The following is a 25797-nucleotide window of genomic DNA, read 5'->3' as shown; positions in this document are numbered from 1 at the left end:
GAGCTCTCCCCGCCGGTTACTCGGTGTGGGGGTCCCTGAGCGCTGCAAGGCCAAGCTGCGGCACTGTCCCAGCTGGGGGGAGCGGCCCGGGTCTCCCGCTGCGCGCTGAGGTGAACAGCCCACAGCGAGTGGGGTGGGGGCTGCGGGGGAGAGTCTGGCATGTTAGGACTGGGCCGCCCTAGGGTCTGGGATCGTGGTAGTGAATGAACAGTTTGTCACTGGGGGCCGTGATTGATCTGCCTGTCTTTGCTCTCCCCCAAGCACTGATGCCTGTTTCTGGATCCCTTGTGTAACTAGAGAGGGATAGATGTGGGCCTGGTACTCACTGTTCTTTTCTGTAAATCCTCTCTTGGGGAGGGACTTTATCCAGCGGAGTTTGGTTTCCCTTGTGCTCTTTGCATTGAGCTGCTTAGCTAATGTACTGTGCGGTCTAGGGAGAGACCCTAGCATCTCTGTGGGCCTAAGAGAGCAAGGTCTTTGTACGGCAGAACTGCCTGGAGCTTGCTGGGCTTGCTTCTCCCAGGATAGTAGTTGTGCTGCAGATGTAGTTTCTCAGGAGATAGGCCACCCAGGGACAGCTTAGCTGTGCTCTGCTCTGTATGTCCCAGTCAGGGTCACTGTGTCTTTCCCCCTGCTTCCTTTCGCTGTTTCTCTTATCTTTGTTTTTTCTGTGCTGTTCCTTTCTAGGCAGGATGAGCATGATCTGACATGGCATTGCAGTGCAAGACTCAGACTCTTCAAGTGGTAGACACTGAATACAGTGCAGATGCTGTGGAGTGGTGCCCTGTGGCAGGCTGGCACAGCATCCTGGTTTGTGGCACCTACCAGCTAAAGAAACCTGATAGAAAGGTAAGTGATAGAAATGATAGTATCGGGAGGGCTGATTGAACAGCAGTGACATAGGCCAGTCCGGACCTCTCATGCATTGTGTGAACTGAGTTCAGCTTCCTTGAGTTTTCAGATTGCTGCTACCCCATTCTCAGCAGTAAACTGCACAGATGTGAAATCTTGTTAGGACACAACATAAGAGAATAAGAGCCTGACCTAACCTAACCCAAACTCCCAGATTCAGACAAGCCTGAATTCAGGGAAATATCTTCCCGGATTGAAACTGCTTAGCTCACATCCATTTCTGACTTGCATTGTGCATTTGTCTGCACTGGGAGGTGGGGTAGTTCCCTTGAAATGTATCTCATCTTCTGATTTCTCAGGGACTCTGGGTGCATGTCACTCTCACCCTGCCAAGGCCTACGTGTGGGGAAAAAGACTCAAAATTGAGTGAGACAGGCGAACTATCAAAGTTGGCAGCTGTAGAGAATGTGGAAGGCATTTCTGTAGCATAAATATTTTCTATAGCCTCAGTAAAAAGCACACAAACAAAAAAACAAACCCCCAATTGTGGAAGGATAGTTGTGCTCTAAAGCTAGGCTTATGCCCTGTAATGAGGGACAGTGAAGAGACTGATTAAGTATATCTCTGGTTGTAGTTTTGGGATTTTGTGTTGGTCTTTTCTTTGTTGCTACTTTTACTGAAAATAGAAAATCAAAAATAAAAAGAACTCTGGACTTGTTAGAAGAAGTCCTCTGTGTTTGCTACTTGCTTCCAGTATGTGAATAACTGTGTAAATACAGTGTTGTGTTGGTCATGGGGTTGATGCATTAGGGCTGGAACTGTAGTGAGGGGTCCACCCATGGGAATTCGGTACAGGATCTGGCCCTTTATATTGTGCTGATCTCTGGTAATTTGGGGATGTTTAATTGTGTGTGTGACGATGTATCCCATAGTGCTTTATGGGAATATGACATAACTGGAGTATGTTTTATGCTACATGTGCCATGTAACTTATCTCTGTAAAGGTTATGGTTTACTGAATCTATTCATCCTATTTGTACACATATATCATTTTTGTACTTGAAGTTATGAATATTGGCTGTATACTTGCTTGATTTCTAAGGCCTTGGCTACACTTGCGCGTTATAGCGCAATAAAGCCGCCAAGAGTGCTCTATCTCACTCCCCGTCCATACTGGCAAGGCACATAGAGCGCTCTGACTCCGCGGCTGGAGTGCTCCTGGTACTCCACCTCCCCGAGAGGAATAATGTTTGTTGCGCTCTCGCTGGAGCGCCGCGGCGCCAGTGTGGACATCTAATGCGCTCTGATTGGCCTCCGGAAGTGTCCCACAATGCCTGTTCTAGCCACTCTGGTCATCACTTTTGAACTCTGCTGCCCTGTCCTCAGGTGACCAGCGTCCCTGGGAATTTTGAAAATCCCCTTCCTGTTTGCTTAGCCAGGCGTGGAGTGCTCTCAGCGCATCTTTCCAGGCAGCTATGCCTCCACGCGCCAGGCGATCCCCAGTATGGAGCAATGGCGAGGTGCTGGACCTCATCAGTGTTTGGGGGGAAGAAGCTGTGCAGTCCCAGCTGCGCTCCAGCCATAGGAATTATGATACCTTCGGGCACATATCAAGGGCCATGATGGACGGGCCATGACCGGGATGCGGTGCAGTGTTGGGTTAAAGTAAAGGAGCTGCGGAATGCCTACCGCAAAGCCCACGAGGCAAATGGCCGCTCCGGTGCTGCCCCCACGGCCTGCAAATTCTACAAAGAGCTGGACGCGATACTTGGGGGCGATCCTACCTCCACTGCAATGACCACCATGGACACTTCCGAGCCCAGCACAGCAAGGGGGGGGAGGAGGAGGAAAGCGTGAGCGATGGTGCTGAGGCGGGGGGAGACACCCCGGAATCCCTAGATGCATGCAGCCAGGAGCTCTTCTCAAGCCAGGAGGAAGGCAGCCAGTCGCGGTGTCCGGTGCTTGGGGAAGGACAAATAGGAGGAGGTTCCTGGTAAGCGGCTTTCTTTTCGGGAAGGAAGTTTTTAGGTATGGGCACTTTGGGCGAGGAGGGGGGACCATTGCTGCACACAGGCAAGCTGCGTATGGGCCAGGGCAGAAGCCGCATTGAGGGGGAGACCACCCCTTGCTTCCCTGGTCACCCTCAGCAGCGAGATATCTTCCAGGGCGAACTCCTGTGAAGAATGTTGGGACAGTGTTCAGTGTAGGTGCCCCCTGCAGCTGTTGGCTCTCCCCAAGACACAGAAACCCAGAGGACAGTACAGCCATGAAACAATCAGTCCCCATGGACCCAGTGCTTACTCACCATTTCTGGGGCTCCCGTGGGTTATGTGCGCTCGCTTTGGGACAGGCAAAGTATGGTTTTTGTGATTGCCCTCCTTAAGTGTGGGGGAATCGTTGCTCTGTCTGCTGTTTACAATGCTGCCTCTGTTAAGTGTTGCATTTTCCTGTATAGGTGCAACCTTGAGATCTCAGCTGTCATTCTTATCACCGGCCGACAGGCTGAGAAGACTCAGGAAGAGGCCGCGTAAAAGCAAAGAAGACATGCTGCATGAAGTCATGCAGCAGTCTGTAAACGAGAATTGAAAGGCACAGAAGTGGAGGGAGAGTGAAAGGAGAATCCGCCAGGAAAATGCGACGCACCGGCGGCAAAGCACGGAACGGCTGATTAGCATAATGGAGCGCCAAGCGGACTCTATTCAGGCGCTCGCCGCCATGCAGGCGGAACACTACCGCGCTCGCCCCCTCTGCAGCCCTTGTCCCAAAACTCTTCCCCTTGTGCCCCCATGTCCCCTCCAACCCACTTTGCCCAACATCCGGGTTCTTACCGCCCCCAGCTACACTTGTAGCTTCACCACCCACCCACGAAAACTATGACCCTTATCCACTGCACTCAACCCCCCTCAACATGCCTTATAGCCATCCTGAAGTGCAGCACTCAGTGCACAGCACTCCAGACAGGATTCGAGAGTATGAAATCACGACATACACAAGCCTATGAGTGAACCGGTCCCCAACCCACCCCCTTGCCCTTTTGGTATTTCTTTTACTTTTTTTTTTTTTTTTTTTTCTTTTTCAATAGATGGAGTTTTTTACTTTGAAAACATACTTCATTAGTGCATAAAGCAACATAGACCTTAGCCCAGGAAAGCAACAAGCACTGCAAGTCAGTGTACCAAACACAGCCACTGCACTTAACTCCCGTGCAGAGCACCAGACATTACTGGTGGCTTTCAGCCTCAGATTGCTCCCTCAAGGCATCCCTCATCCTGCAGCCCTACGCTGGGTCCCTCTAATAGCCCTGCTCTCTGGCTGTGCAAATTCAGCCTCCAGGTGTTGAACCTCCGAGGCCCATGCTTGAGTGAAGCTTTCACCCTTCCCTTCACAAATATGGAGGGTACAGCATGCGGATATAACCGCGGGGATGCTGTCTTCGGCCAAGTCCAGCTTCCCATACAGAGATCGCCAGCAGCCCTTCAGATGGCCAAAAGCACACGCCACAGTCATTCGGCACCGGCTCAGCCTGTAGTTGAACCGTTTCTGGCTGCTGTCCAGGCTCCCTGTGTAGGGTTTCATGAGCCACGGCATTAAAGGGAAAGCGGGGTCTCCAAGGATCACAATGGGCATTTCGACTTCCCCTACAGTGATCCTCTGGTCTGGGGAAAAAAGTCCTGGCTTGCTGCTTCTTGAACAGGCCAGTGTTCCGAAAGATGCGAGTGTCATGCACCCTTCCGGGCCAGCCTGCGTTAATGTCAATGAAATGACCACAGTGATCCACAAGCGCCTGGAGAACCATGGAGAAATACCCCTTTCGGTTAACGTACTCGGACGCTAGGTGGGCTGGTGCCAGAATAGGAATATGCGTCCCCTCTATCGCCCCTCTGCAGTTAGGGAAACCCATTTGTTCAAAGCCAGCCACAATGTCATGCACGTTACCCGGAGTCACGGTTCTTCTGAGCAGGATGCGATTAATGGCCCTGCAAATTTGCATCAACACAATTCCAACCATCGACTTTCCCACTCCAAACTGGTTAGCGACCGATCGGTAGCTGTCTGGAGTTGCCAGCTTCCAGATTGCAATAGCCACCCGCTTCTCCACTGGCAGGGCAGCTCTCAATCTCGTGTCCTTGTGCCGCAGGGTGGGGGCGAGCTCAGCACACACTCCCATGAAAATGGTTTTTCTCATACGAAAGTTTTGCAGCCACTGCTCATCATCCCAGACTTGCAGGACGATGTGATCCCACCACTCAGTGCTTGTTTCCCGAGCCCAAAAGCGGCGTTCCACAGTGGAGAGCATGTCCGTGAATGAGACAAGCAATTTCGTGTTGTATGCATTATGGGACTCAATATCATTGTCGTACTTCTCACTGTCACTTTGGATCTTAAGCAGTAACTCGACTGCCAAACGAGACGTGCTGGCTAGACTCGTCAGCGTGTTCCACAGCAGTTCGGGCTCCATTCCCACTGACCGAAAGGGAAGACAAAGTGCGCTCTGCACAGAAACCGTTGAAAGATGGCGCCAAATGTGGACGGAAACACAGGGATTGCTGGGTTGCGAAGCGATGCATCACGGGGCGTTGGGACAGGATCCAGAATGCCCCGCACCCCACGCCCCCTTCCCAGAAGCCACAGCGCCAGAATGGGAAGAGGTGCTCTGTGGGATAGCTGCCCATAATGCACCGCTCCAAATGCTGCTTCAAGTGCTGCGAATGTGGCCACGACAGCGCGCTTGCAGCTGTCAGTGTGGACAGACTGGAGCGCTTTCCCTGGTGCGCTCTCTGAAGGCTGGTTTAACCCAAAGCGCTCTACATCTGCAAGTGTAGCCATGGTCTAAGTAAGCTTTGTAAAGCATTTGATCAGCTTCTTTAGAAAGGAATTTGCAAAGTTAAGTTCCCAAACAAAAAGCACTTAAGGAACAATGCATCTTGGAATGCTCCAGTCCACATAAGAAGTCTTCCTGGAGACATACAAGATACCATGTGGGCAATGGCTTCTGCCTGTAAAAACTGAGTCATGGATGGACATGTGACTTGCCCAGGTGACTCCAGAACTCCATCTTGGAGCTGGACTTTGCATAGGAGAGAGGAGGGGGTCTCCACTCACAAGAGAGAGTCTATTTTAGCCCATGGGAGACCCCTCCATGTGGTCTTCAGCTGGCTAAAGAGAGAGCCTCCCCACCCTCAAGGATACCTGAAAGAAACTGGAACAAGGACAGTCCCTACAGGGGGTGGGAGTGATTGCTGGACCCAGACTAGCAGGAGACTAGTCTGTAAAAGGAAGCTTACTGGAACTGGTGAGGTGTTATTTGTATTCAGTTTCATAGACATAGACTTGCCTGTTTTATTTTATTTTACTTGATAATTCACTTTGTTCTGTCTGTTACTACTTGGAATCACTTAAATCCTACTTTCTGTATTTAATGAAATCACTTTTTACTTATTAATTTACCCAGAGTATGTATTAATACGTGGAGGGATTGGGGGGGGGGGCAAACAGCTGTGCATATCTCTCTATCAGTGTTATAGAGGGCGAACAATTTATGAGTTTACCCTGTATAAGCGTTATACAGGGTAAAACGGATTTATTTGGGTTTAGACCCCACTGCGAGTTGGGCATCTGAGTGTTAAAGATAAGAACACTTCTGTAGCTGCTTTCAATTAAGCCTACAGCTGTTAGGGGACGTGGTTCAGACCCTGGGTCTGGGTTTGCAGCAGGCTAGTGGGTCGGGCTCAAACCAGGCAGGGCACTGAAGTCCTAAGCTGCCAGGGCAGGAAAGCAGGGTTAGAAGTAGCCTTGGCGCATCAGTTGGCAGCCCCAAGGGGGTTTCTGTGATCCAACTCATCACAGTGTGTCTGATATTTTCATGTAAAGTGTGGTTCTACTCTGAAAATCACTAAAATTGGCACTGTGAATTTCACATTTGCTGTCTCCTAGTGACTCCAGATACAAGGTGCTTGGTTAATATGTAAAAAGGAGTGTGGTGGTTGTTTGGCTGCTTCCCCCCGCTAGCTGTACAAACTCACTCTGAGAGCTGACGTGAAGCTGGGCTCTTCCTATCTCTTTCATGACCACCAGTAATAAAGATCCTTTGGGCCAAATGATGCCTTCAGCGACACCTGTGTGGTCTCATTGGCCTTCAATGGGTTACTCCGGTGTAGCTAATTAAACTTGGTTAACAATTTTGGTGATTATGTCCAACATGGAATAGATCCCAATTCCCCCTTTTATAGTTATGTTAGTTGTGCAAGATTATTAGAAGTAAAACACAACTAAAAAAACTACAGTTAAAATTAGCAGCTCTGAATCCTTGGAGCTGGCAAAACTGCTGAGTAAGTAGGGACCAATTTTACAGTCACTTTTTTTCAAAGCGGAACAGCACTTTGAATTGCTTCCATCAAGTGGCAGGGCATTACCCTCTTCACTTGCATACTCCCATATTGAAAACCACTTCCACTGCACCCTCAACATAAACTGTGTTCCTGTCTGATCTTGAGAACTAAGCAGTGTACTTGGGTGGGAGACTTCCAAGGAATGCCTGGGTGATGTATGATGCTCATTCAGTAGGTGGTATGCTTTTTTCTGAGTCAGTCTTGAATCAGTGCTCCAGCATGGTGTTAAGAGGAGCTGAGCTGTGGGAGGGTTGCCTTTCTGAAAGGTGCAATACAAAGGTATTGAACAGCAGGTACAATACTGCTCATGGACTGGTTATTGCTAAAGAGCCCATGGCCCTTTTCATAAGCTCTTATTTCCTAGCCAAATATCAGCTCACTCTGCCTCCCTGAATTCCTTCTCAGTTAACTAAATATGGGAATCTAATACTCCTTCCTGCCCTAAATCATTGTCGAGTGTTGCTGAGGGCTGTTAAACAGTTGCAGAGTCCCATCCCAGTGCTGGGTGAAGTGATACAGTTATCCCTTACCTGCCTCCTAACAGAGCTTGGGGCCTGATTTTTCAGAGTTGCTGAGGATGTGTAGATATCATTGGCTTTTCCAGGAATGGTGGCTGCTTGGCATCTCTGAAAAATGACACTCTTAGTGACTTTCCAAAGGTCCTACAGCAAACGATTGTACAAATGACCAGGGAGGAGTATAAAAATATTGCTCGGGCATGCAGGAGTGAAATCAGGAAGGCCAAATCACACTTGGAGTTGCAGCTAGCAAGGGATGTTAAGAGTAACAAGAAGGGTTTCTTCAGGTATGTTAGCAACAAGAAGAAAGTCAAGGAGAGCGTGGGCCCCTTACTGAATGAGGGAGGCAACCTAGTGACAGAGGATATGGAAAAAGCTAATGTACTCAATGCTTTTTTTGCCTCTGTCTTCACGAACAAGGTCAGCTCCCAGACCGCTGCACTGCATCCGAGGGTGCTAAAGGAGTTGGCGGATGTGATTGCAGAGCCATTGGCCATTATCTTTGAAAACACATGGCGATCGGGCAGGGGCGGCTCTATGTGTTTTGCCGCCCCAAGCACGGCAGTCAGGCGGCTTTCGGCGGCGTGCCTGCGGGCGGTCCATTGGTCACGCTGATTCGGCGGCATGCCTGCGGGAGGTCCGCCGGTCCCGCGGCCTCCGCGTACCTGCCGCCAAAGCCGCGGGACCGGCGGACCTCCCGCAGGCATGCCGCTGAAGGCAGCCTGACTGCCGCCCTCACAGGGACCAGCAGGCCGCCCCCCGCGGCTTGCTGCCCCAGGCACACGCTTGCTGCGCTGGTGCCTGGAGCCGCCCCTGCGATCAGGGGAGGTCAGGGATGACTGGAAAAAGGCTAATGTAGTGCCCATCTTGAAAAAAAGGGAAGAAGGAGGATCCGGGGAACTACAGGCCAGTCAGCCTCACCTCAGTCCCTGGAAAAATCATGGAGCAGGTCCTCAAGGAATCAATTCTGAAGCACTTAGAGGAGAGGAAAGTGATCAGGAACAGTCAGCATGGATTCACCAAGGGCAAGTCATGCCTGACTAACCTAATTGCCTTCTATGTCGAGATAACTGGCTCTGAGAATGAGGGGAAAGCAGTGGATGTGTTATTCCTTGACTTTAGCAAAGCTTTTGATACGGTCTCCCACAGTATTCTTGCCAGCAAGTTAAAGAAGTATGGGCTGGATAAATGGACTATAAGGTGGATAGAAAGCTGGCTAGATCGTCGGGCTCAACGGGTAGTGATCAATGGCTCCATGTCTAATTAGCAGCCAGTATCAAGCGGAGTGCCCCAAGGGTTGGTCCTGGTGCTGGTTTTGTTCAATATCTTTATTAATGATCTGGAGGATGGCATGGACTGCACCCTCAGTAAGTTTGTAGATGACACTAAACTGGGAGGAGTGGTAGATACGCTGGAGGGTAGGGATAGCATACAGAGGGACCTAGACAAATTAGAGGATTGGGCCAAAAGAAATCTGATGAGGTTCAACAAGGACAAGTGCAGAGTCCTGCACTTAAGACGGAAGAATCCCATGCACTGCTACAGACTAGGGACCGAATAGCTAGGCAGCAGTTCTGCAGAAAAGGACCTGGGGTTACAGTGGATGAGAAGCTGGATATGAGTCGACAGTGTGCCCTTGTTGCCAAGAAGGCTAACTGCATTTTGGACTGTATAAGTAGGGGCATTGCCAGCAGATCGAGGAACGTGATCGTTCCCCTTTATTCGACATTGGTGAGGCCTCATCTGGAGTACTGTGTCCAGTTTTTGGCCCCACACTACAAGAAGGATGTGGAAAAATTGGAAAGAGTCCAGCGGAAGACAACAAAAATGATTAGGGGGCTAGAGCACATGACTTATGAGGAGAGGCTGAGGGAACTGGGATTGTTTAGTGTGCAGAAGAGAAGAATGAGGGGGGATTTGATAGCTGCTTTCAACTACCTGAAAGGGGGTTCCAAAGAGGATGGATCTAGACTGTTCTCAGTGGTACCAGATGACAGAACAAGGAGTAATGGTCTCAAGTTGCAGTTGAGGAGGTTTAGGTTGGATATTAGGAAAAACTTTTTCACTAGGAGGGTGGTGAAGCACTGGAATAGGTTACCTAGGGAGGTGGTGGAATCTCCTTCCTTAAAGGTTTTTAAGGTCAGGCTTGACAAAGCTCTGGCTGGGATGATTTAGTTGGGGATTGGTCCTTCTTTGAGCAGGGGGTTGGACTAGATGACCTCCTGAGGTCCCTTCCAACCCTGATATTCTATGATTCTATGTTGTTGGTAGAGCTGGGAACTCAACACAGTGCGTACTGACTCTATCCCCTGCTCTGACTAGTTGAGCTTGCAAAAAGAACAGGAGTACTTGTGGCACCTTAGAGACTAACAAATTTATTAGAGCATAAGCTTTCGTGGGCTACAACCCACTTCTTCGGTTGTAGCCCAAGAAAGCTTATGCTCTAATAAATTTGTTAGTCTCTAAGGTGCCACAAGTACTCCTGTTCTTTTTGCGGATACAGACTAACACAGCTGCTACTCTGAAACTAGTAGAGCTTGGTTCGCTTTCTGACAGGGTCTTTGAGGGAGGAATGTTACAATATATGAAGGAGATGAGAAAATAGCCCCTAAGCTTACAGACATCCTTTTCCCTTGTTCGATGCAGCCTGGTGTAAACCCCAGTGAGAGTGATGAGCCCCACACGCGGCTGGGTCGCCTCTACATGTATCACTACAGTGAAGAGCAGCCTTTCATCCCACTGACTGAAATTCAAAGGATTGAAACCGCCGCCATCCTAGACATCAAATGGTAATGCTGGCTAGTGAGGGGGGACATCAGGCTCCTTTGGCACTTGTGGCCAAGGGTTACCTGTGCCTGAGCTGCTGCTGTAGGTATTCTTTCTCTCCGACTGCCAATAGCTTCTCCTGCAGTAATGAATAAGCAGCTTCTGGTTATCACAGTGCTGTACAAGGTTTCTGGCTTTTAGTTTAATAACATTTGTAATATTATTCTGTTCTAGGATGAAAAATACCAGTAAGCTACTGCTAGCTCTCAGTGTGGGCATCCCACACTTGAACTGTGCCTGCTGCTTATCCAGCCTGGGGGCAGTTCTGTCCGTGCTTGTGGAACCAGGGGAAGCAGCAGGTTAGACAGTAGCAGCTGGGGGTGCTAGCTCTTCATTGGCTTTGAAAACTAGTTTTAAAGCTATGATTCTTTTTAAATTAATTCCTTCCTCTCTCCCCTCCCCCCCCCCCCCCCCCCACACACACACGAAGGGCAGCTGAGGGGAACAGGAGCTATGCAAGTTAAGGTAGTTGCAGTTAGAGAGTATGCTGCCTGGCTGAGACTTGTCAAAGAACTTTAGAAAAAAAAACAATATAGCTCCTCCTTCGGGACTGTTTTCTTTTCCTCTAATGCAAGACATGGACTTGAGTTCAAGACCTCGTTGTCAATTACTCTTCCAGGTGCCACATTCCCGTCGCAGAACATCCCATGTTGGGCATTGCAAATGCCAAGGGAACTGTGGAGCTCTGCCACCTGACTGGAAGTGAGGTAGGTGACTGGGATGCAAGTCATTAATGTAAATTCCTCTAGCTTCATTGGTAATGTTCAAAGGCTGCGGTGTTACTGAAAATGTTGTCGGAGGCTCCATGGTGCTTTTAGTGACTCCAGGGCAAATGTGTTCAGTTTACAAGTGAGATTTTGTGTGTGTGTGTGTGTGTGTGTGTGGCATTTTTCCTAAATGCAAATGCCAAAAATTTGTCCCTGATATCTGGGAGTCAAGCTTGCCTCTGTCCATCTGTGAAGAGTGGACGACGGTAAGGGGAGAAATGGGGAAGGGGTAGGGAAATTAGGACAGACAGAGAGCCTGGGGCTCTTCAGTCGCTGGGGAGAAGAAACAACTGTTGAAAGAGCAGTTGGCAAGATAGAACTGTCATAGAAGCCCAAGTATCAGGAGGCCCAACAAAGAAAGTTTTGAGGAGGTGGCATGGGGCATTGTTAAAGGCAGCATAGAGATTGTGTGTGAAGAAGGGGCTCTGTGAGGAAGAGGTTATTGATGACTAGATGGCAGTTTCAATGGAGTGGAGAGAGCAGAAGCCAGCCTAGGGGTAAGTTAGGACACTGTGGCTAGATGGCCTTCTAGCCACAATGAGGTTTGAAATAGAGGAGCTGCTGGGATGGATAGTTGGGGAGGGAGGTAGGAGTCAGTGAGTTTAAGGACAAGAAATGGGAGGCACCCTATGTGGATAGTAGTCCTTGTATCTAGCACTTCAGTGGCTTATATGTTAGGATTTTTCTCTTCTATAATGCCAAGGATCCTAAAATTCTCCAAGGTATGAACCTACAGCATCCATGGAATGCAGCCACCTGTGGGGTCCCCCAGTGAGGGGTGAAAGAGCAATTAGATACTGTCTGTGTGGTTGTTTCTGTCTTCCTGATTTTGATCGATTTCCTTTTCTCTTCAGTAGAAGAACAGCTGCATGTTGGAGCCACTCTGCAGTGTTGATTTAGGAGCACAATGCATTGCCTTGTCTCTGGACTGGTCCACAGGACGGGAGCAGAGGTGAGGAAGGGAATAACTATGGCAATCTGTTGTAGGGGTGCGTGTGTGAGAGAGAGAGTTCATTGTCACTTCCACAGTCCCTGCTCTCAAGAGGCTTAGAATTGCCTTTGAGGCTCCTTCATGTGGAAACGTTTACTGTGGGGTCTCTGCATATGAACCATTAACAAGGAAATGGCTTGGCAGCTTTAGTGCTTATGTAAAATCTAAACTCAACTTAGTCTGAGCCCCAGTAGTCTCCTGTAGTGGGGAAGCTGAGAAACTCAGTCTAGAAGTGGCTGCTCTCCTATCTGCTCCCAGAGTTGATTCCAGGAATGTCATCACCATGTAAAATTAGTTAGATGTCACCCTGAGGCCGAAGGGGACTGTTTGTTTTCAAAGTTGGGGGAGAGAGAAGTGTGGATTGAGCACAGGGCTGGGAACCAGGGGGAGTTCTATAGTTGACATTGTTTAACTTAATTTGGAATCTTTTTTTAATTGCTTGTGCCCATTATACTGTGTCTATGCACGCTGTTTAATGAATTGACAAAACTTCTGGCCTTGGGCAAGTCCCTTTGTGTATATCTTTTCTTCTCCATCTTTAAAAAGGGATAACCACTATCTGTGTTGATTCAGAGGGGCATCCCTGTAAAGTCTGTCGCTGCTGCCTAATCACTTGGGAAGCAAAAGGCCTTCTATCTCCCATGGGGCTGAACATGCAGCATTCCCAGCCCCTGCAGACCCAGTGAGTGGGAGAGCAGTGTGGGAAATTGCCACACAGGAGAGATGAGACATCTTAATGGGTGTTTCAATAGTGTTTTGGAGCTTACAGGAGACCAAAGACCTTATTTCAATTAATTGTCCCAAATCAGTATGAGCTGATCATTTCCTGTTTGAGAGCAGGGAGCTGGGATTGTGAATATTGCCATGCTTCCTGTGCGGTGTAGACTGAAGATGAAATCCAGCTCTTAAGAACAGGGGACTGGTGCACTCTGCAGATGCCCAGCATTGGTGTCTGCTTGGAAGCCTTGCTCCCCTAATGTCGCTCCATGTCTATGTTAATAGACAGATACTCATCATTTGTGTGTTAACTAGTCTTTTCAGGCTGTAACATGGCTGCAGGTGTGAAGGAGAAAGTCACTGGATTAAATTCTGGGACATGAGTTGTCTTAAACTCTAACATGTTGTCTGTCTTTCCTGCTGTAGTGGGCACCCACTGAGAGTAATCAGCAGTGATTCAAAGGGGAAGCTGAACCTACTGTCAATAGATGAGTCTGCTCCTTCTGTGCACATCCTCAGCCAGTGGAAGGCTCACAACTTTGAGGCCTGGATTGCTGCTTTTAATTACTGGGACACAGACATTGTGTATTCAGGTGTGAACACCAAAAGCCTTTTCTTGGGGGGGAGGAAGGGGGAGGAGGAGGGGCGGGGCAGGAAAATATCCTAGAGATATGTGGCTATCAAAATACCCATTTCCATGGTGGCTACTTCTCTTTCCCCTCCTACGCTTTGCATGTGCATCATGATGACACTTCTTGCTGCTGCACCAGCCAGCTGACACCTTCTCAGTGTTTGTGCCATTGCTCGGAAAAATAATCCTTGAAGGAGTGACTGTAGGAAGTTGTGGATATTGAAATGCCCACCCTGACTGTTCATTAGCCAAGAGGGAGTAGTACATTGTAGTCAGAACAGGAGACCGAAGTGAGGGCTCTGGGATTCTAGTTCCAGCTCAGCTGTTGACTTAGAGTTTGATCTTGGCAAATCACTTCACTTCTCTGAGTGTTGATATCCCCATTGTGAAGTGGAGATGCCTCCATAGTCAGTTTGTGAGATTCAACTTATGTTTGTGAAGTGCTCTGAAATGCTTGGAAGAAAGGTGCCAAATAAATGTTGACTACTATTTACTTCCGTTTAGCTAGGGTTCTTTCTAACCCTTTCCCCTGACCCTACCTCACACTTTTGGATGAAGTGAAATCTTTGTGGTACATGGAACAGCTCTGCCCTTCATTCCATTGAAAAACGCAAGTCCTGCTATGATCTTCTGAGTGCAACAGCAGTAAGGGCATTGTCCCCAACTCTAGTCATGCTCCAGAGCTGTCAAATCTCAGTTTCTTCTATGGTGTACTGATTTCCCAACTAGTGTTAATACAGAGACAATCTCTCCTTGTACAGGTGGAGATGACTGCATGCTGAGGGGCTGGGACACCAGGCGCTGCCCAGAAATGCCTATCTTCACCAGCGAGAGGTAACTAAGCCACTCAGATGGTCATAGAATGATGATGCATGACTGACTATGACTAAGTGTGTTCTTTCCCAGAATTCCAGTTAAATTTAAATTTCAGCTTTTAACCATTCAGGGCATGTCATGATCTTGTCCATCTGTGACCTTTGTTCTCTTAGAGACTTCTCTTAGAGGAGAGTCTATTGATAGAGATTCTCTAGGTTCTAGTCAGGAGCAGAGGATGGAAGAGGATAAAGTAGGGGCCAGATCAGATGAGAAACATTCACATAAAAAAGAATCTGACACATCAGAAAAGGTCAGACAAATAAACAGTGACAAATTTTTAAAGTGTTTGTACACAAATGCTAGAAGTCTAAATAATAAAATGGGTAAACTAGAGTGCCTCGTGTTAAAGGAGGATATTGATATAATTGGCATCAAAGAAACCTGGTGGAGTGAGGACAATCAATGGGACACAATCATTCTGGGATACAAAATATATCGGAAGGACAGAACAGGTCGTGTGTGGAGGGGGAAGTGGCACTATATGTGAAAGAAAATATAGAATCAAATGAAGTAAAAATCTTAAATGAATCCACATGTTCCATAGAATCTCTATGGATAGTAATTCCATGCTCTAATAAGAATATAACAGTAGGGATCTATTATCGACCACCTGACCAGGACAGTGATAGTGACGATGAAATGCTAAGGGAGATTAGAGAGGCTATCAAAATAAAGAATTCAATAATAGTAGGGGAATGCAATTATCCCCATATTGACTGGGTACATGTCCCCTCAGGATGAAATGCAGAGACAAAATTTCTCAATACTTTGAATGACTGCTTCTTGGAGCAGCTGGTACAGGAACCCACAAGGGGAGAGGCAATTCTCGATTTCGTCCTGAGTGGAGCACAGGATCTGGTCCAAGAGATAACTATAACAGGACTGCTTGGAAATAGTGACCATAATATAATAACATTTAACATCCATGTGGTGGGAGGAACACCTCAACAGCCCAGCACTGTGGCATTTAATTTCAGAAAGGGGAACTATGCAAAAATGAGGAGGTTAGTTAAACAGAAATTAAAAGTGACTAGAGTGAAATCCCTGCAAGCTGCATGGACACTTTTCAAAGACACCATAATAGAGGCCCAACTTAAATGTATACCCCATATTAAAAAAACACAGTAAAAGAACTAAAAAAGAGCCACCGTGGCTTAACAACCATGTAAAAGAAGCAGTGAGAGATAAAAAGGCATCTTTTAAAAAGTGGAAGTCAAATCCTAGTGAGGTAAATAGAAAGGAGCATAAACACTGCCAAATTAAGTGTAAAAATGTAATAAGAAAAGCCAAAAAGGAGTTTGAAGAACAGCTAGCCAAAAACTCAAAAGGTGATAACAAAATGTTTTTTAAGTACATCAGAAGCAGGAAGCCTGCTAAGCAACCAGTGGGTCCCCTGGATGATTGAGATACAAAAGGAGCACTTAAAGACGATAAAGTCATTGCGGAGAAACTAAATGAATTCTTTGCTTCAGTCTTCACGGCTGAGGATGTTAGGGAGATTCCCAAATCCGAGCCGTCCTTTGTAGGTGACAAATCTGAGGAATTGTCACAGATTGAAGTGCCATTAGAGGAGGTTTTGGAATTAATTGATAAACCTAACAGTAACAAGTCACCAGGACCAGATGGCATTCACCCAAGAGTTCTGAAAGAACTCAAATGTGAAATTGGGGAACTATTAACTATGGTTTGTAATCTGTCCTTTAAATCAGCTTCTGTACCCAGTGACTGGAAGATAGCTAATGTAATGCCAATATTTAAAAAGGGCTCTAGAGGTGATCCTGGCAATTACATAACTCAGTAATGGGCAAATTAGTTGAAACAATAGTAAAGAATAAAATTGTCAGACACCTAGAAGAACATAAATTGTTGGGCAAAAGTCAACATGGTTTCTGTAAAGGGGAAATCGTGTCGTACTAATCTATAAGAGTTCTTTGAAGGGGTCAACAAACATGTGGACAAGGGGGATCCAGTGGACATAATGTACTTAGATTTCCAGAAAGCCTTTGACAAGGTCCCTCACCAAAGGCTCTTACGTAAATTAAGTTGTCATGGGATAAGAGGGAAGATCCTTTCATGGATTGAGGACTGATTAAAAGACCGGGAACAAAGGGTAGGAATAAATGGTAAATTTTCAGAATGGAGGGGGGTGTTCCCCAAGGGTCAGTCCTAGGACCAATCCTGTTCAACTTATTCATAAATGATCTGGAGAAAGGGGTAAACAGTGAGGTAGCAAAGTTTGCAGACAATACTAAAACTGCTCAAGACAGTTAAGACCAAAGCAGACTGTGAAGAACTTCAAAAAGATCTCACAAAACTAAAAAGAACAGGAGTACTTGTGGCACCTTAGAGACTAACAAATTTATTTGAGCATAAGCTTTCGTGGGCTACATCCCACTTCTTCAGATGCATAGAATCGTCCGAAGTGCGAAGAAGTGGGATGTAGCCCACGAAAGCTTATGCTCAAATAAATTTGTTAGTCTCTAAGGTGCCACAAGTACTCCTGTTCTTTTTGCGGATACAGACTAACACGGCTGCTACTCTGAAAACTCACAGAACTAAGTGATTGGGCAACCAAATGGCAAATGAAATTTAATGTGGATAAATGTAAAGTAATGCACATTGGAAAAAATATCCCCAACTATACATTTAGTGGTTTGAGCATTGGCCTGCTAAACCCAGGGTTGTGAGTTCAATCCTTGAGGGGGCCACTTAGGGATCTGGGGCAAAATCAGTACTTGGTCCTGCTAGTGAAGGCAGGGGGCTGGACTCGATGACTTTTCAAGGTCCCTTCCAGTTCTAGGAGATAGGATATCTCCATTAAATTAAATTAAATATACATACAATATGATGGGGGGCTAATTTAGCTACAGCTAATCAGGAAAGAGATGTTGGAGTCATCGTGTAGAGCAGTGGTTCTCAAACTAGGGCCGCCACTTGTTCAGGGAAAGCCCCTGGTGGGCGGGCTGGTTTGTTTACCTGGCGTGTCCGCAGGTTCAGCCGATCGCGGCTCCCACTGGCCGCGGTTCGCCGCTCCAGGCCAATGGGGGCTGCAGGAAGGGCGGCCAGTACGTCCCTCAGCCCGTGCCGCTTCCTGTAGCCCCCATTGGCCTGGAGCGGCGACCCGCGGCCAGTGGGAGCCGCGATCGGCCGAACTTGCGGATGTGGCAGGTAAACAAACCGGCCTGACCCGCCAGGGGCTTTCACTGAACAATTGGCGGCCCTAGTTTGACAACCACTGGTGTAGAGTTCTCTGAAGACGTCCACGCAGTGGGCAGCGGCAGTCAAAAAAGCAAACTGGATGTTAGGAATCATTAAAAATGGGATAGAGAATAAGATGGAGAATATCTTATTGCCCTTGTATAAATCCATGGTACGCCCACATCTTGAATACTGTGTACAGATGTGGTCTCATCTCAAAAAAGCTATACTGGCATTAGAAAAGGTTCAGAGAAGGGCAACTAAAATGATTAGTGGTTTGGAACGGGTCCCATATGAGGAGAGATTAAAGAGGCTAGGACTTTTCAGCTTGGAAAAGAGGAGACTAAGGGGGGATATGATAGAGGTATATAAAATCATGAGTGGTGTGGAGAAAGTGAATAAGGAAAAGTTATTTACTTGTTCCCATAATATAAGAACTAGGGGCCACCAAATGAAATTAATGGGCAGCAGGTTTAAAACAAATAAAAGGAAGTTCTTCTTCACACAGCGCACAGTCAACCTGTGGAACTCCTTGCCTGAGGAGGTTGTGAAGGCTAGGACTATAACATGGTTTAAAAGAGAATTAGATAAATTCATGGAGGTTAAGTCCATTAATGGCTGTTATCCAGGATGGGTAAGGAATGGTGTCCCTAGCCTCTGTTTGTCAGAGGGTGAAGATGGATGGCAGGAGAGAGATCACTTGATCATTGCCTGTTAGGTTCACTCCCTTTGGGGCACCTGGCATTGGCCACTGTCGGCAGACAGGATGCTGGGCTGGATGGACCCTTGGTCTGACCCAGTATGGGCCATTCTTATGTTCTTTGTTCTGCTGCCTTTGGTTGGTTAGCTGCCACTTTGGGTGCTAGGTCATTTGGATTCAAGTTGTGGTATTTGGGGGAGGTGGTGGGGAAGGGATCTTGCCTCTTTTCCAAGACTTTGGAGTGGAGGTGGAGCAACTTCCGAATCTCTATGGTATCCTTGTGACTGGAGTAGTCTCCAGCCTCTGTGCAGGGAGGATTGGCTGGTGGATGTCCTGGCTCCATCCATGTCCCAAACAAAATCACTGCTACATGGTAGCATGTGTGGATTCCTGTGGAGCTGGAGCCCATGGAAACATGGGAGTGCATGGCTTCCAAGATCCCTCCCGTCTCTCTGCCAGTTCTCTTCCCCACCCCCCACTTTAGGCAGAATTTTCTGTACCTGTGGTGCTGGGGCCAAGAGTTCCCCCAGTCATAACTTGTAGATAATGCTTAGTCTTCTGGATGTTAAATCAAACCAGTTGTTGCCTCCAACTCTGGAAGAATTTGAATGCATCTCACTTGATGTGTAAAAACTAATGTGCCAAAGGGCTCTGTAATGGGTGGGACGCCTAGGGTTGAGAAGGGGACATAGGTTTGAAGTATGAAATGATAGCAAAGGGGTCCACCAGGCAACTCTGGGCTGCGTATGCAAAGGCCTCACAGAACAGGGAGGGGATAGTCCCTCTCAGCACAGCTGATGATCAGATGATGGTCAACACCTGGGCCTCTCCAGTACCAGAAAGATATTGATACATTGGAGAGAACTTGGAGAGGAGCAATAAAAATTGATCAGGGAGCTGAAGGGACTGACTTGTGCAGGAAAAATAAGAGCTATAGGAAACATGTTCAGTTTTCCTAAGAAATGTGGGGGGATATAAAGCTACTAAGATTTGAAAGGTGTAAATGCTAAGATGGAGTAGAATTAGTATGGTACAAGGAACTGGGATAAAAAGATGTGCCCATCCATAATGGAAAGGAAATTGAGGCAAAATTTAAGCTAGATAGAAGAAAGAACTTCCTGACAAAGCTCTGTTGGGCTCTAGAATGCTTTTCTCCAAGGGAAGTGGTGAAAAATCTGTCACTGGACTAAATGCTAGAAAATGTCCTGCACTAGCTTCTGGGAAATGGAGAGACCTATTCAATTCACCAGTTCATCTCAGTCTGGGATTCTTTTGCCTCCTGTCCTCTCTGCACCCCTCACTAAAATGGTAGAGGTGGGTTCTTCTTAAAAGAAGTGGATTGCTGGAGACCAACAAAACTCCCAAGAGTAACATTATCTGCATTTTAAAGACTAAAGACAGGGCAACTTTTTGCTAAACTTTTATTTTCTCTCTCCTCCCATCCTTTTACATTAATTTCTTTTGTAGTTGTGTTTTACTAGACATACCCTACAATTAAAACCGTGGGTACCACTTTTCAACTAAGCTCTGTTTATAATCCTGATAAGACACTGTGGTTTATTGTTAGTTACTACTTGGGGAACTATATCAATCTCTTTGGCATGCAGCTATTTTGCAGAAACCCATGCCACATCATGCCATAAATTTGCTTCTCTGAGAGTCTTGGAATTGCTGCCAATGAATACTCTCTTGCTAGAAAGCTGCGTGGCAGGAGTATTGCTCTTAAGAAAGCTCAAGACACACACAGGGCACTGGCAGAGTTTATATTTTCTAAGGCTGGAAGGAACCAATGTGATCATGTAGTGTGACCTTCTGTGTAACACAGGCCATATAAATTTACCGGAATTAATTCCTGTTTGAACTAGAGCATATCTTCCAGAAAAACATCAATCTGGATTAAAAATTTCCAGTGATAGAGAATAAACCACAACCCTTGGTAAATTGTTCCAATGGCTAATTACCCTCACTGTAAAAATGTATGCCTTATTTGCAGTCTGAATTTGTCTATTTTCAACTTCCAGCCACTGGAGTTTGTTATACACCTTTCTCTGCTAGACTGAAGAATCCATTATTAAAAAAAAATTGTTCCCAGTTAGGTACTCATTGACTGTGATCAACTCCCCCTTAGCCTTCTCTTTGTTAAGCTAAATAGATTGAGCTCCATAAGGCATGTTTTCTAGTCCTTTAATCATGCTCATGGTGGTTCTTTGCATCCTCTCCAACTTATTAACATCCTTCTTGAATTGTGGACATCAGAACCGAACACACTATTCCAATAGCAGTTGCACCAGTGCTAAATATAGAGGTAATATAACTTTCCTACTCAAGATTTGCCTGTTTATACATCCAATAATCGCATAAGCCCTTTTGCCCACAGCGTTGCACTCAGAGCTCATGTTCAGCTGATTATCCACCATAACCGCAAGTCTTTTTCACAGTCACTGCTTCTCAGGATAGTCCCTCAGCCTGTCAATATGGCCTAGATATAGGACATTACATTTGGCTATATTAAAATGCATATTGTTTGCTTGCACTCAGCTTACCAAGCGATCCAGATCGCTCTGTGTTAGTGACCATCTTGTTCAGTATTTATCACTCCCCCAACTTTGTCATCTGCAAACTTCATCAGTATTGATTTCAGTTTCTTTCAGATCATTGATTAAAATATGTTAAATAGTATAGGGCCAAGAACTGATTCCTACAGGACCCCACTAGACACACAACTGCTCAGTGATGATTCCCTGTTTACATTTATATTTTGAGACCTGTCAGTTAGGCAGCTTTTAATTCATTTAATATGTGCTATGTTAATTTTGCATTGTTCTAGTTTTTAATCAAAATATCATGTGGTACCAAGTCAAACACCTTACAGAAGTCTATTACATCAATGCTATTATCTTTATCAACCTAACTTGTAATCTCATTAAAAAAAAATTGTTAGTTTTACAAGATCTATTTTCCATATCCCATGTTGCTGGGTATGAATTATATTACAGGACTCAATAAATTAAAAGAGGGTATCAATTGTTCCATTATTTTATCTGGAATTGGCAAAAGGACTACTCTCTTCCTGTGTACTGCATTACAATCACTATCTCAGGGTTTAAGGCTGTCCTTAACTCCTTATTGTAAGAAGCTTTGTTGCAATGAAGGTCGCCCTAGAACTCTACAATTTTGAGAACAAAAGAAACTATCTTCTTACTTTGTGCACTCTTTCTTGGTCTCCATTCTCCCGATGCATGTTGTTCCTTTGAAGACATTCAATGGGCGTGTGCAGCATTCAGTGCAGTCCACACCGGGAGTATCTTCTGGCTACAGGAAGGTGAGTTATCTCTAGATGTTCTTACCTGACATCCCCCACCTGCCTCATTATTTGCAGTCCATGGCTGCTTCCCCAAAAGCTCTTGTGGGAAGAGGCTGACATCAGTGGAGTGTGGTGGAAAGTGCATTGCATCCTCTTTATTCCTTGTGTGCACTATGCACTAAAATTCCTTTTCTGTCTGTGCATGTTTATTTGTGGTGTGTGTTTCCAGCTATGACGAACATGTTCTCCTGTGGGACACCAGGAATATGAAGCAGCCATTGGCAGACACCCACGTTGAGGGTGGAGTTTGGAGGTTGAAGTGGCACCCAACACGTGAGCACTTGCTGTTGGCTGCTTGCATGCATAATGGATTCAAAATCCTTGACTGCCAAGGAAGTATGGGTGAGTGTTCAGTAGAGCGGGAAAGGATGTTCTTCCCTCTCCTCCACACACTGCAGTTCATCTTCCCTGACTACAGATGGAAGGGAAGGCCAGTGGATGCTACTGCACTGAATAAATGGTAGAAATATACTGTCAAGAAGCCTAGGTGTTCAGTTCACTTGTAAGAACTCCTTACTTGACATGTGTACTCCTCTATACTTCCCCTGATGGACCAACAATTTTATTGTACCATTTTGGAGTGGTCTTGCCAATCATAGTGCAGGGACACTGTAACTACTGATTTGTAACCATTAACTAGTTTTCAGTCATATTATGCAAACCCTTGCATTCTGGCATGAGGGTAGTAGCCATTCATGTGGCCACTTCAGTTTATTGCTTCATCCAAACGATAGGAGGACGAGACACTTCTGAATGTGGGGGAGGGATAGCTCAGTGGTTTGAGCATTGGCCTGCTAAACCCAGGGTTGTGAGTTCAATCTTTGAGGGGGCCACTTAGGAATCTGGGGCATAATCAGTACTTGGTCCTGCTAGTGAAGGCAGGGGGCTGGACTCAATGACCTTTCAAGGTCCCTTCCAGTTCTAGGAGATAGGATATCTCCATTAAAAAAAAAATAATAAAAATGTGTGATTGCCTGTTAGATGCTTCGTATTAACTTGGTAATAACTGTATCCTGAGCTAACAGGTCTGCTTTTGAGAAGGCTGGTTGTTGCCTCAAACAACCTCCAAACCAGTCCAAGCACAGTTACTGCCCATTGTTTAGGTCAGGGGTCGGCAACCTTTCAGAAGTGGTGTGCCAAGTCTTCATCTATTCACTCTAATGTAAGGTTTCACGTGCCAGTAATACATTTTAACGTTTTTAGAAGGTCTCTTTCTATAAGTCTATAATATATAACTAAACTATTGTTGTATGTAAAGTAAATAAGGTTTTTAAAATGTTTAAGAAGCTTCATTTAAAATTAAATTAAAATGCAGAGCCCCCCGGACCGGTGGCCAGGACCCAGGCAGTGTGAGTGCCACTGAAAATCAGCTCGCGTGCCGCAGGTTGCCTACCCCTGGTTTAGGTGTTCGTTATAGCCTGCACTTGTGTTCAGGCCATGCTACACAGGACTGCAGTCAGATTCTTGGTTCTGCCAGTGTCTGGCTGTATGACCTTGGGCAAGTCACCTAACCTCTCTGTGAAAAGGGGATAATACTTAATGTTGGAAGGGGTAATGAGGATGAACTGGTTCATATCTGTGCAGCACTTTGAAGTTGAAAAGTGCTATGATTGGTTAGTGCTAAACTCTATTACCTGATCACTTAAAATGTGCTCTCCACCTCATAGAATGGAAGGTCAGAGGTTCAGTGGGGACAACAACCTGCCATAAAAGAACATAGTGTATAGGTCTTGGCAATTGTAGCATTTTCAGTTTCTGTGTGAGACTACTTTCATGGTGCCTCTCCTCTGAGCCCTTTAAGAGCTGCATGGGCATGCTGATCCTCTTCTCCCCTCCAATGAGCTGAGTGAAGATGAGGCTATAAAGAGGCTGTAGAAAGTTGATGGGGAGAACTTCCTTTTTACCATTGCCTCATATCTCCTTGAAGGTGTCTGATTCCTTTTGTCGTGTGAAGGAGAATGGTAACCAGTAACACTTGGGGTGGAATAGGGGAATTCTTCTTGACTAAATTGTCAGCACTGGAACAGCTAGTAGACAAGCTACCTGAAACTGGGCTTTGCAGCTTGATTTCCACTTATTCTTTTTAGCAGAAAACACTGAGGAATGCACTGTTGTGTCATCCTACATCTTGCATAACTCCTTGGCTTATGGAGCTGATTGGTCAAGACTCTCCCCAAGGGATTGCGTGGCTGTAAAACAGGACCCACTTTCTGCACCCGACTCGTCTGAGGGACCAGTGGCAAGTTCGGATCAAGGAGGCAAGAAACTGGATCTGCAAATCCAGAACCTGAAGATAGTTTATGAATCTCCTACAGCTACCTTTGATGTATTGTTAGACGAGGAGGGTGAAGGCACCGTCTCCCAGGTCAGACCAGAGAGTGGCCCTGATCCTCAGGCTCAGTGTCTTGATGGAAGGGGATTGGACATCAGGCATGATCAAACTGAATTAGCAAAGGCTCAGCGAGAGATCAGCATCCTAGCGACTTGTTCATTTTATGATAATATCCTACATGTTTGGAAATGGGAAACAAGTCAAACCAACCCTTAAGAGTAAAATATTAAATATTATTCCTAGTCTGAAAGCACAAGTTCACTCGAACAACCTTGAAAAAGTTCCTCTCTCTCAAAAGTCCCATGAGGGAAAGTTATAGGAGACTTTTTGTATTGAGAACTGTATCTGCAGCCTATGCCCAGTATAACTTCAACTGGGGTTTTTCCAGTTTTATTGCCTGGGAACTCACGGCTCCTGAATTTCTGAAGACCTATTCTGTTAAATTAAGGCAACTACATTCTTAGTGTTTTGTGTCTAACTCTGACTAAACCAAAATGAATAGTCTCCTGCCTTTGCTGAGGGACATAGTAAAACATGGGTGTTTCTACTTGGCTGTCCTTTACTGTTGTGATTCAGAGTGACAGTGGTGCATTTCAGGGGATGCTTCTTTAGGCATGAAATATACCTCCCTTGACAACTAGTCTGTGTTTGTAAGTCTTGCCTCCAGTTCCAGAGATGTGGGTGGGTGTCACCTTTCCTTGTCCCTCTCTCCCAACAGAATCCACCCCCCCCCATCAACCAAACCTTGCTGCAGCACTAAATTATATAAGTCCACTGTTACATAATAGCCACAAAATTTGGATTTAAATGTTCAAGGGAGTTTATATGGGTGTTTGAATACAAGCATAGGTCACTGGCTTGTTTTGTAAACTGCCATATGCTGTGAGGACATGCTGCACAGGGAACCTGTTTATAGTGACCTTGGATACAGAGAGATTCCTTTTAGAATGAAATCCCAGATTGTCTCAATGTACATGACAGAACAGATTGCAAGTGAAGTTGTGTACTAAAAAGTGTCTTAATCATGAGGATTCTGCTGCATATGTGTAATTTTATACCTAATTTACTGCATGAGTACAAGTTGATTTTCAGGTTATCACTTGTCAACAAGCACCACTTGGGTTTGCATGATCACGTAGTGAATCTCATTGTATATTAGTGCTTGCAGCAAAGAAACCTTTTAAAAAAGCAAACTCTGCAACAAACCCATTTCCCTCTTATCCAGAGAGTGAGACCTATAATGTGAGACTAGGGTCAAATCAGGTTTAAAAAAAAGATGAGCAGCTTTTTCAGCTTAAATCTCAAAACCCTCAAACCCTGTTGGTAGCACTTCCTGATGTTCTTTAAAAATATAAAATTAATAATAATGCAGTCCTAAATAGGATGTCTCCAGAATTCCTTGAGGTTGCCCTGTTGGATTCTTACTATGAAATACCAGTAAGGCACTACATTAATGGGGCACTACCCTGGTGTTCCTGATTATCATCAACCAAAAACCAGCTTAAAATATTTAAGTAACTTCTAGCTTGTATGGTTTTTCTTTGAGAATCTTAATCATTAGCCTAGAAGGGAAGAAACACCAGCAGCAACTATAGTTTTTGTAACAGTAAATACATACAGCTATTAAAACAAGGTA

At 45.9% G+C, this 25797-nt stretch overlaps 1 protein-coding gene across 1 annotated transcript; it reads left to right on the top strand.

Moving 5' to 3' along the window:
- DPH7 (diphthamide biosynthesis 7) lies at positions 1 to 24693 on the top strand. The gene is made up of 10 exons (XM_065418742.1): positions 1 to 110; positions 688 to 849; positions 10406 to 10548; positions 11205 to 11292; positions 12210 to 12304; positions 13487 to 13653; positions 14453 to 14525; positions 21722 to 21787; positions 21999 to 22171; positions 23920 to 24693. Exons 2-10 carry the CDS (start codon positions 709 to 711, stop codon positions 24375 to 24377), a joined length of 1404 nt encoding a protein of 467 aa, XP_065274814.1. The 5' UTR covers positions 1 to 110; positions 688 to 708; the 3' UTR covers positions 24378 to 24693.
- Positions 24694 to 25797: the final 1104 nt, after the last annotated feature.

This window comes from Emys orbicularis, chromosome 18 (genome assembly GCF_028017835.1).
Source record: "Emys orbicularis isolate rEmyOrb1 chromosome 18, rEmyOrb1.hap1, whole genome shotgun sequence".
Classification (NCBI taxonomy): domain Eukaryota; kingdom Metazoa; phylum Chordata; order Testudines; family Emydidae; genus Emys; species Emys orbicularis.
The sequence above is the reverse complement of the archived record's forward strand: the minus strand, read 5'-3'. Positions and strand labels throughout refer to the sequence as shown.

Bases quoted from the DNA above. Each gene is read 5' to 3' on its own strand.
- DPH7 (XM_065418742.1), top strand. From the start codon at position 709: ATGGCATTGCAGTGCAAGACTCAGACTCTTCAAGTGGTAGACACTGAA. The intron at 850-10,405 runs GTAAGTGATAGA...TGTTCGATGCAG, and splicing joins TAAAGAAACCTGATAGAAAG to CCTGGTGTAAACCCCAGTGA. The intron at 13,654-14,452 runs GTGTGAACACCA...CTCCTTGTACAG, and splicing joins CACAGACATTGTGTATTCAG to GTGGAGATGACTGCATGCTG.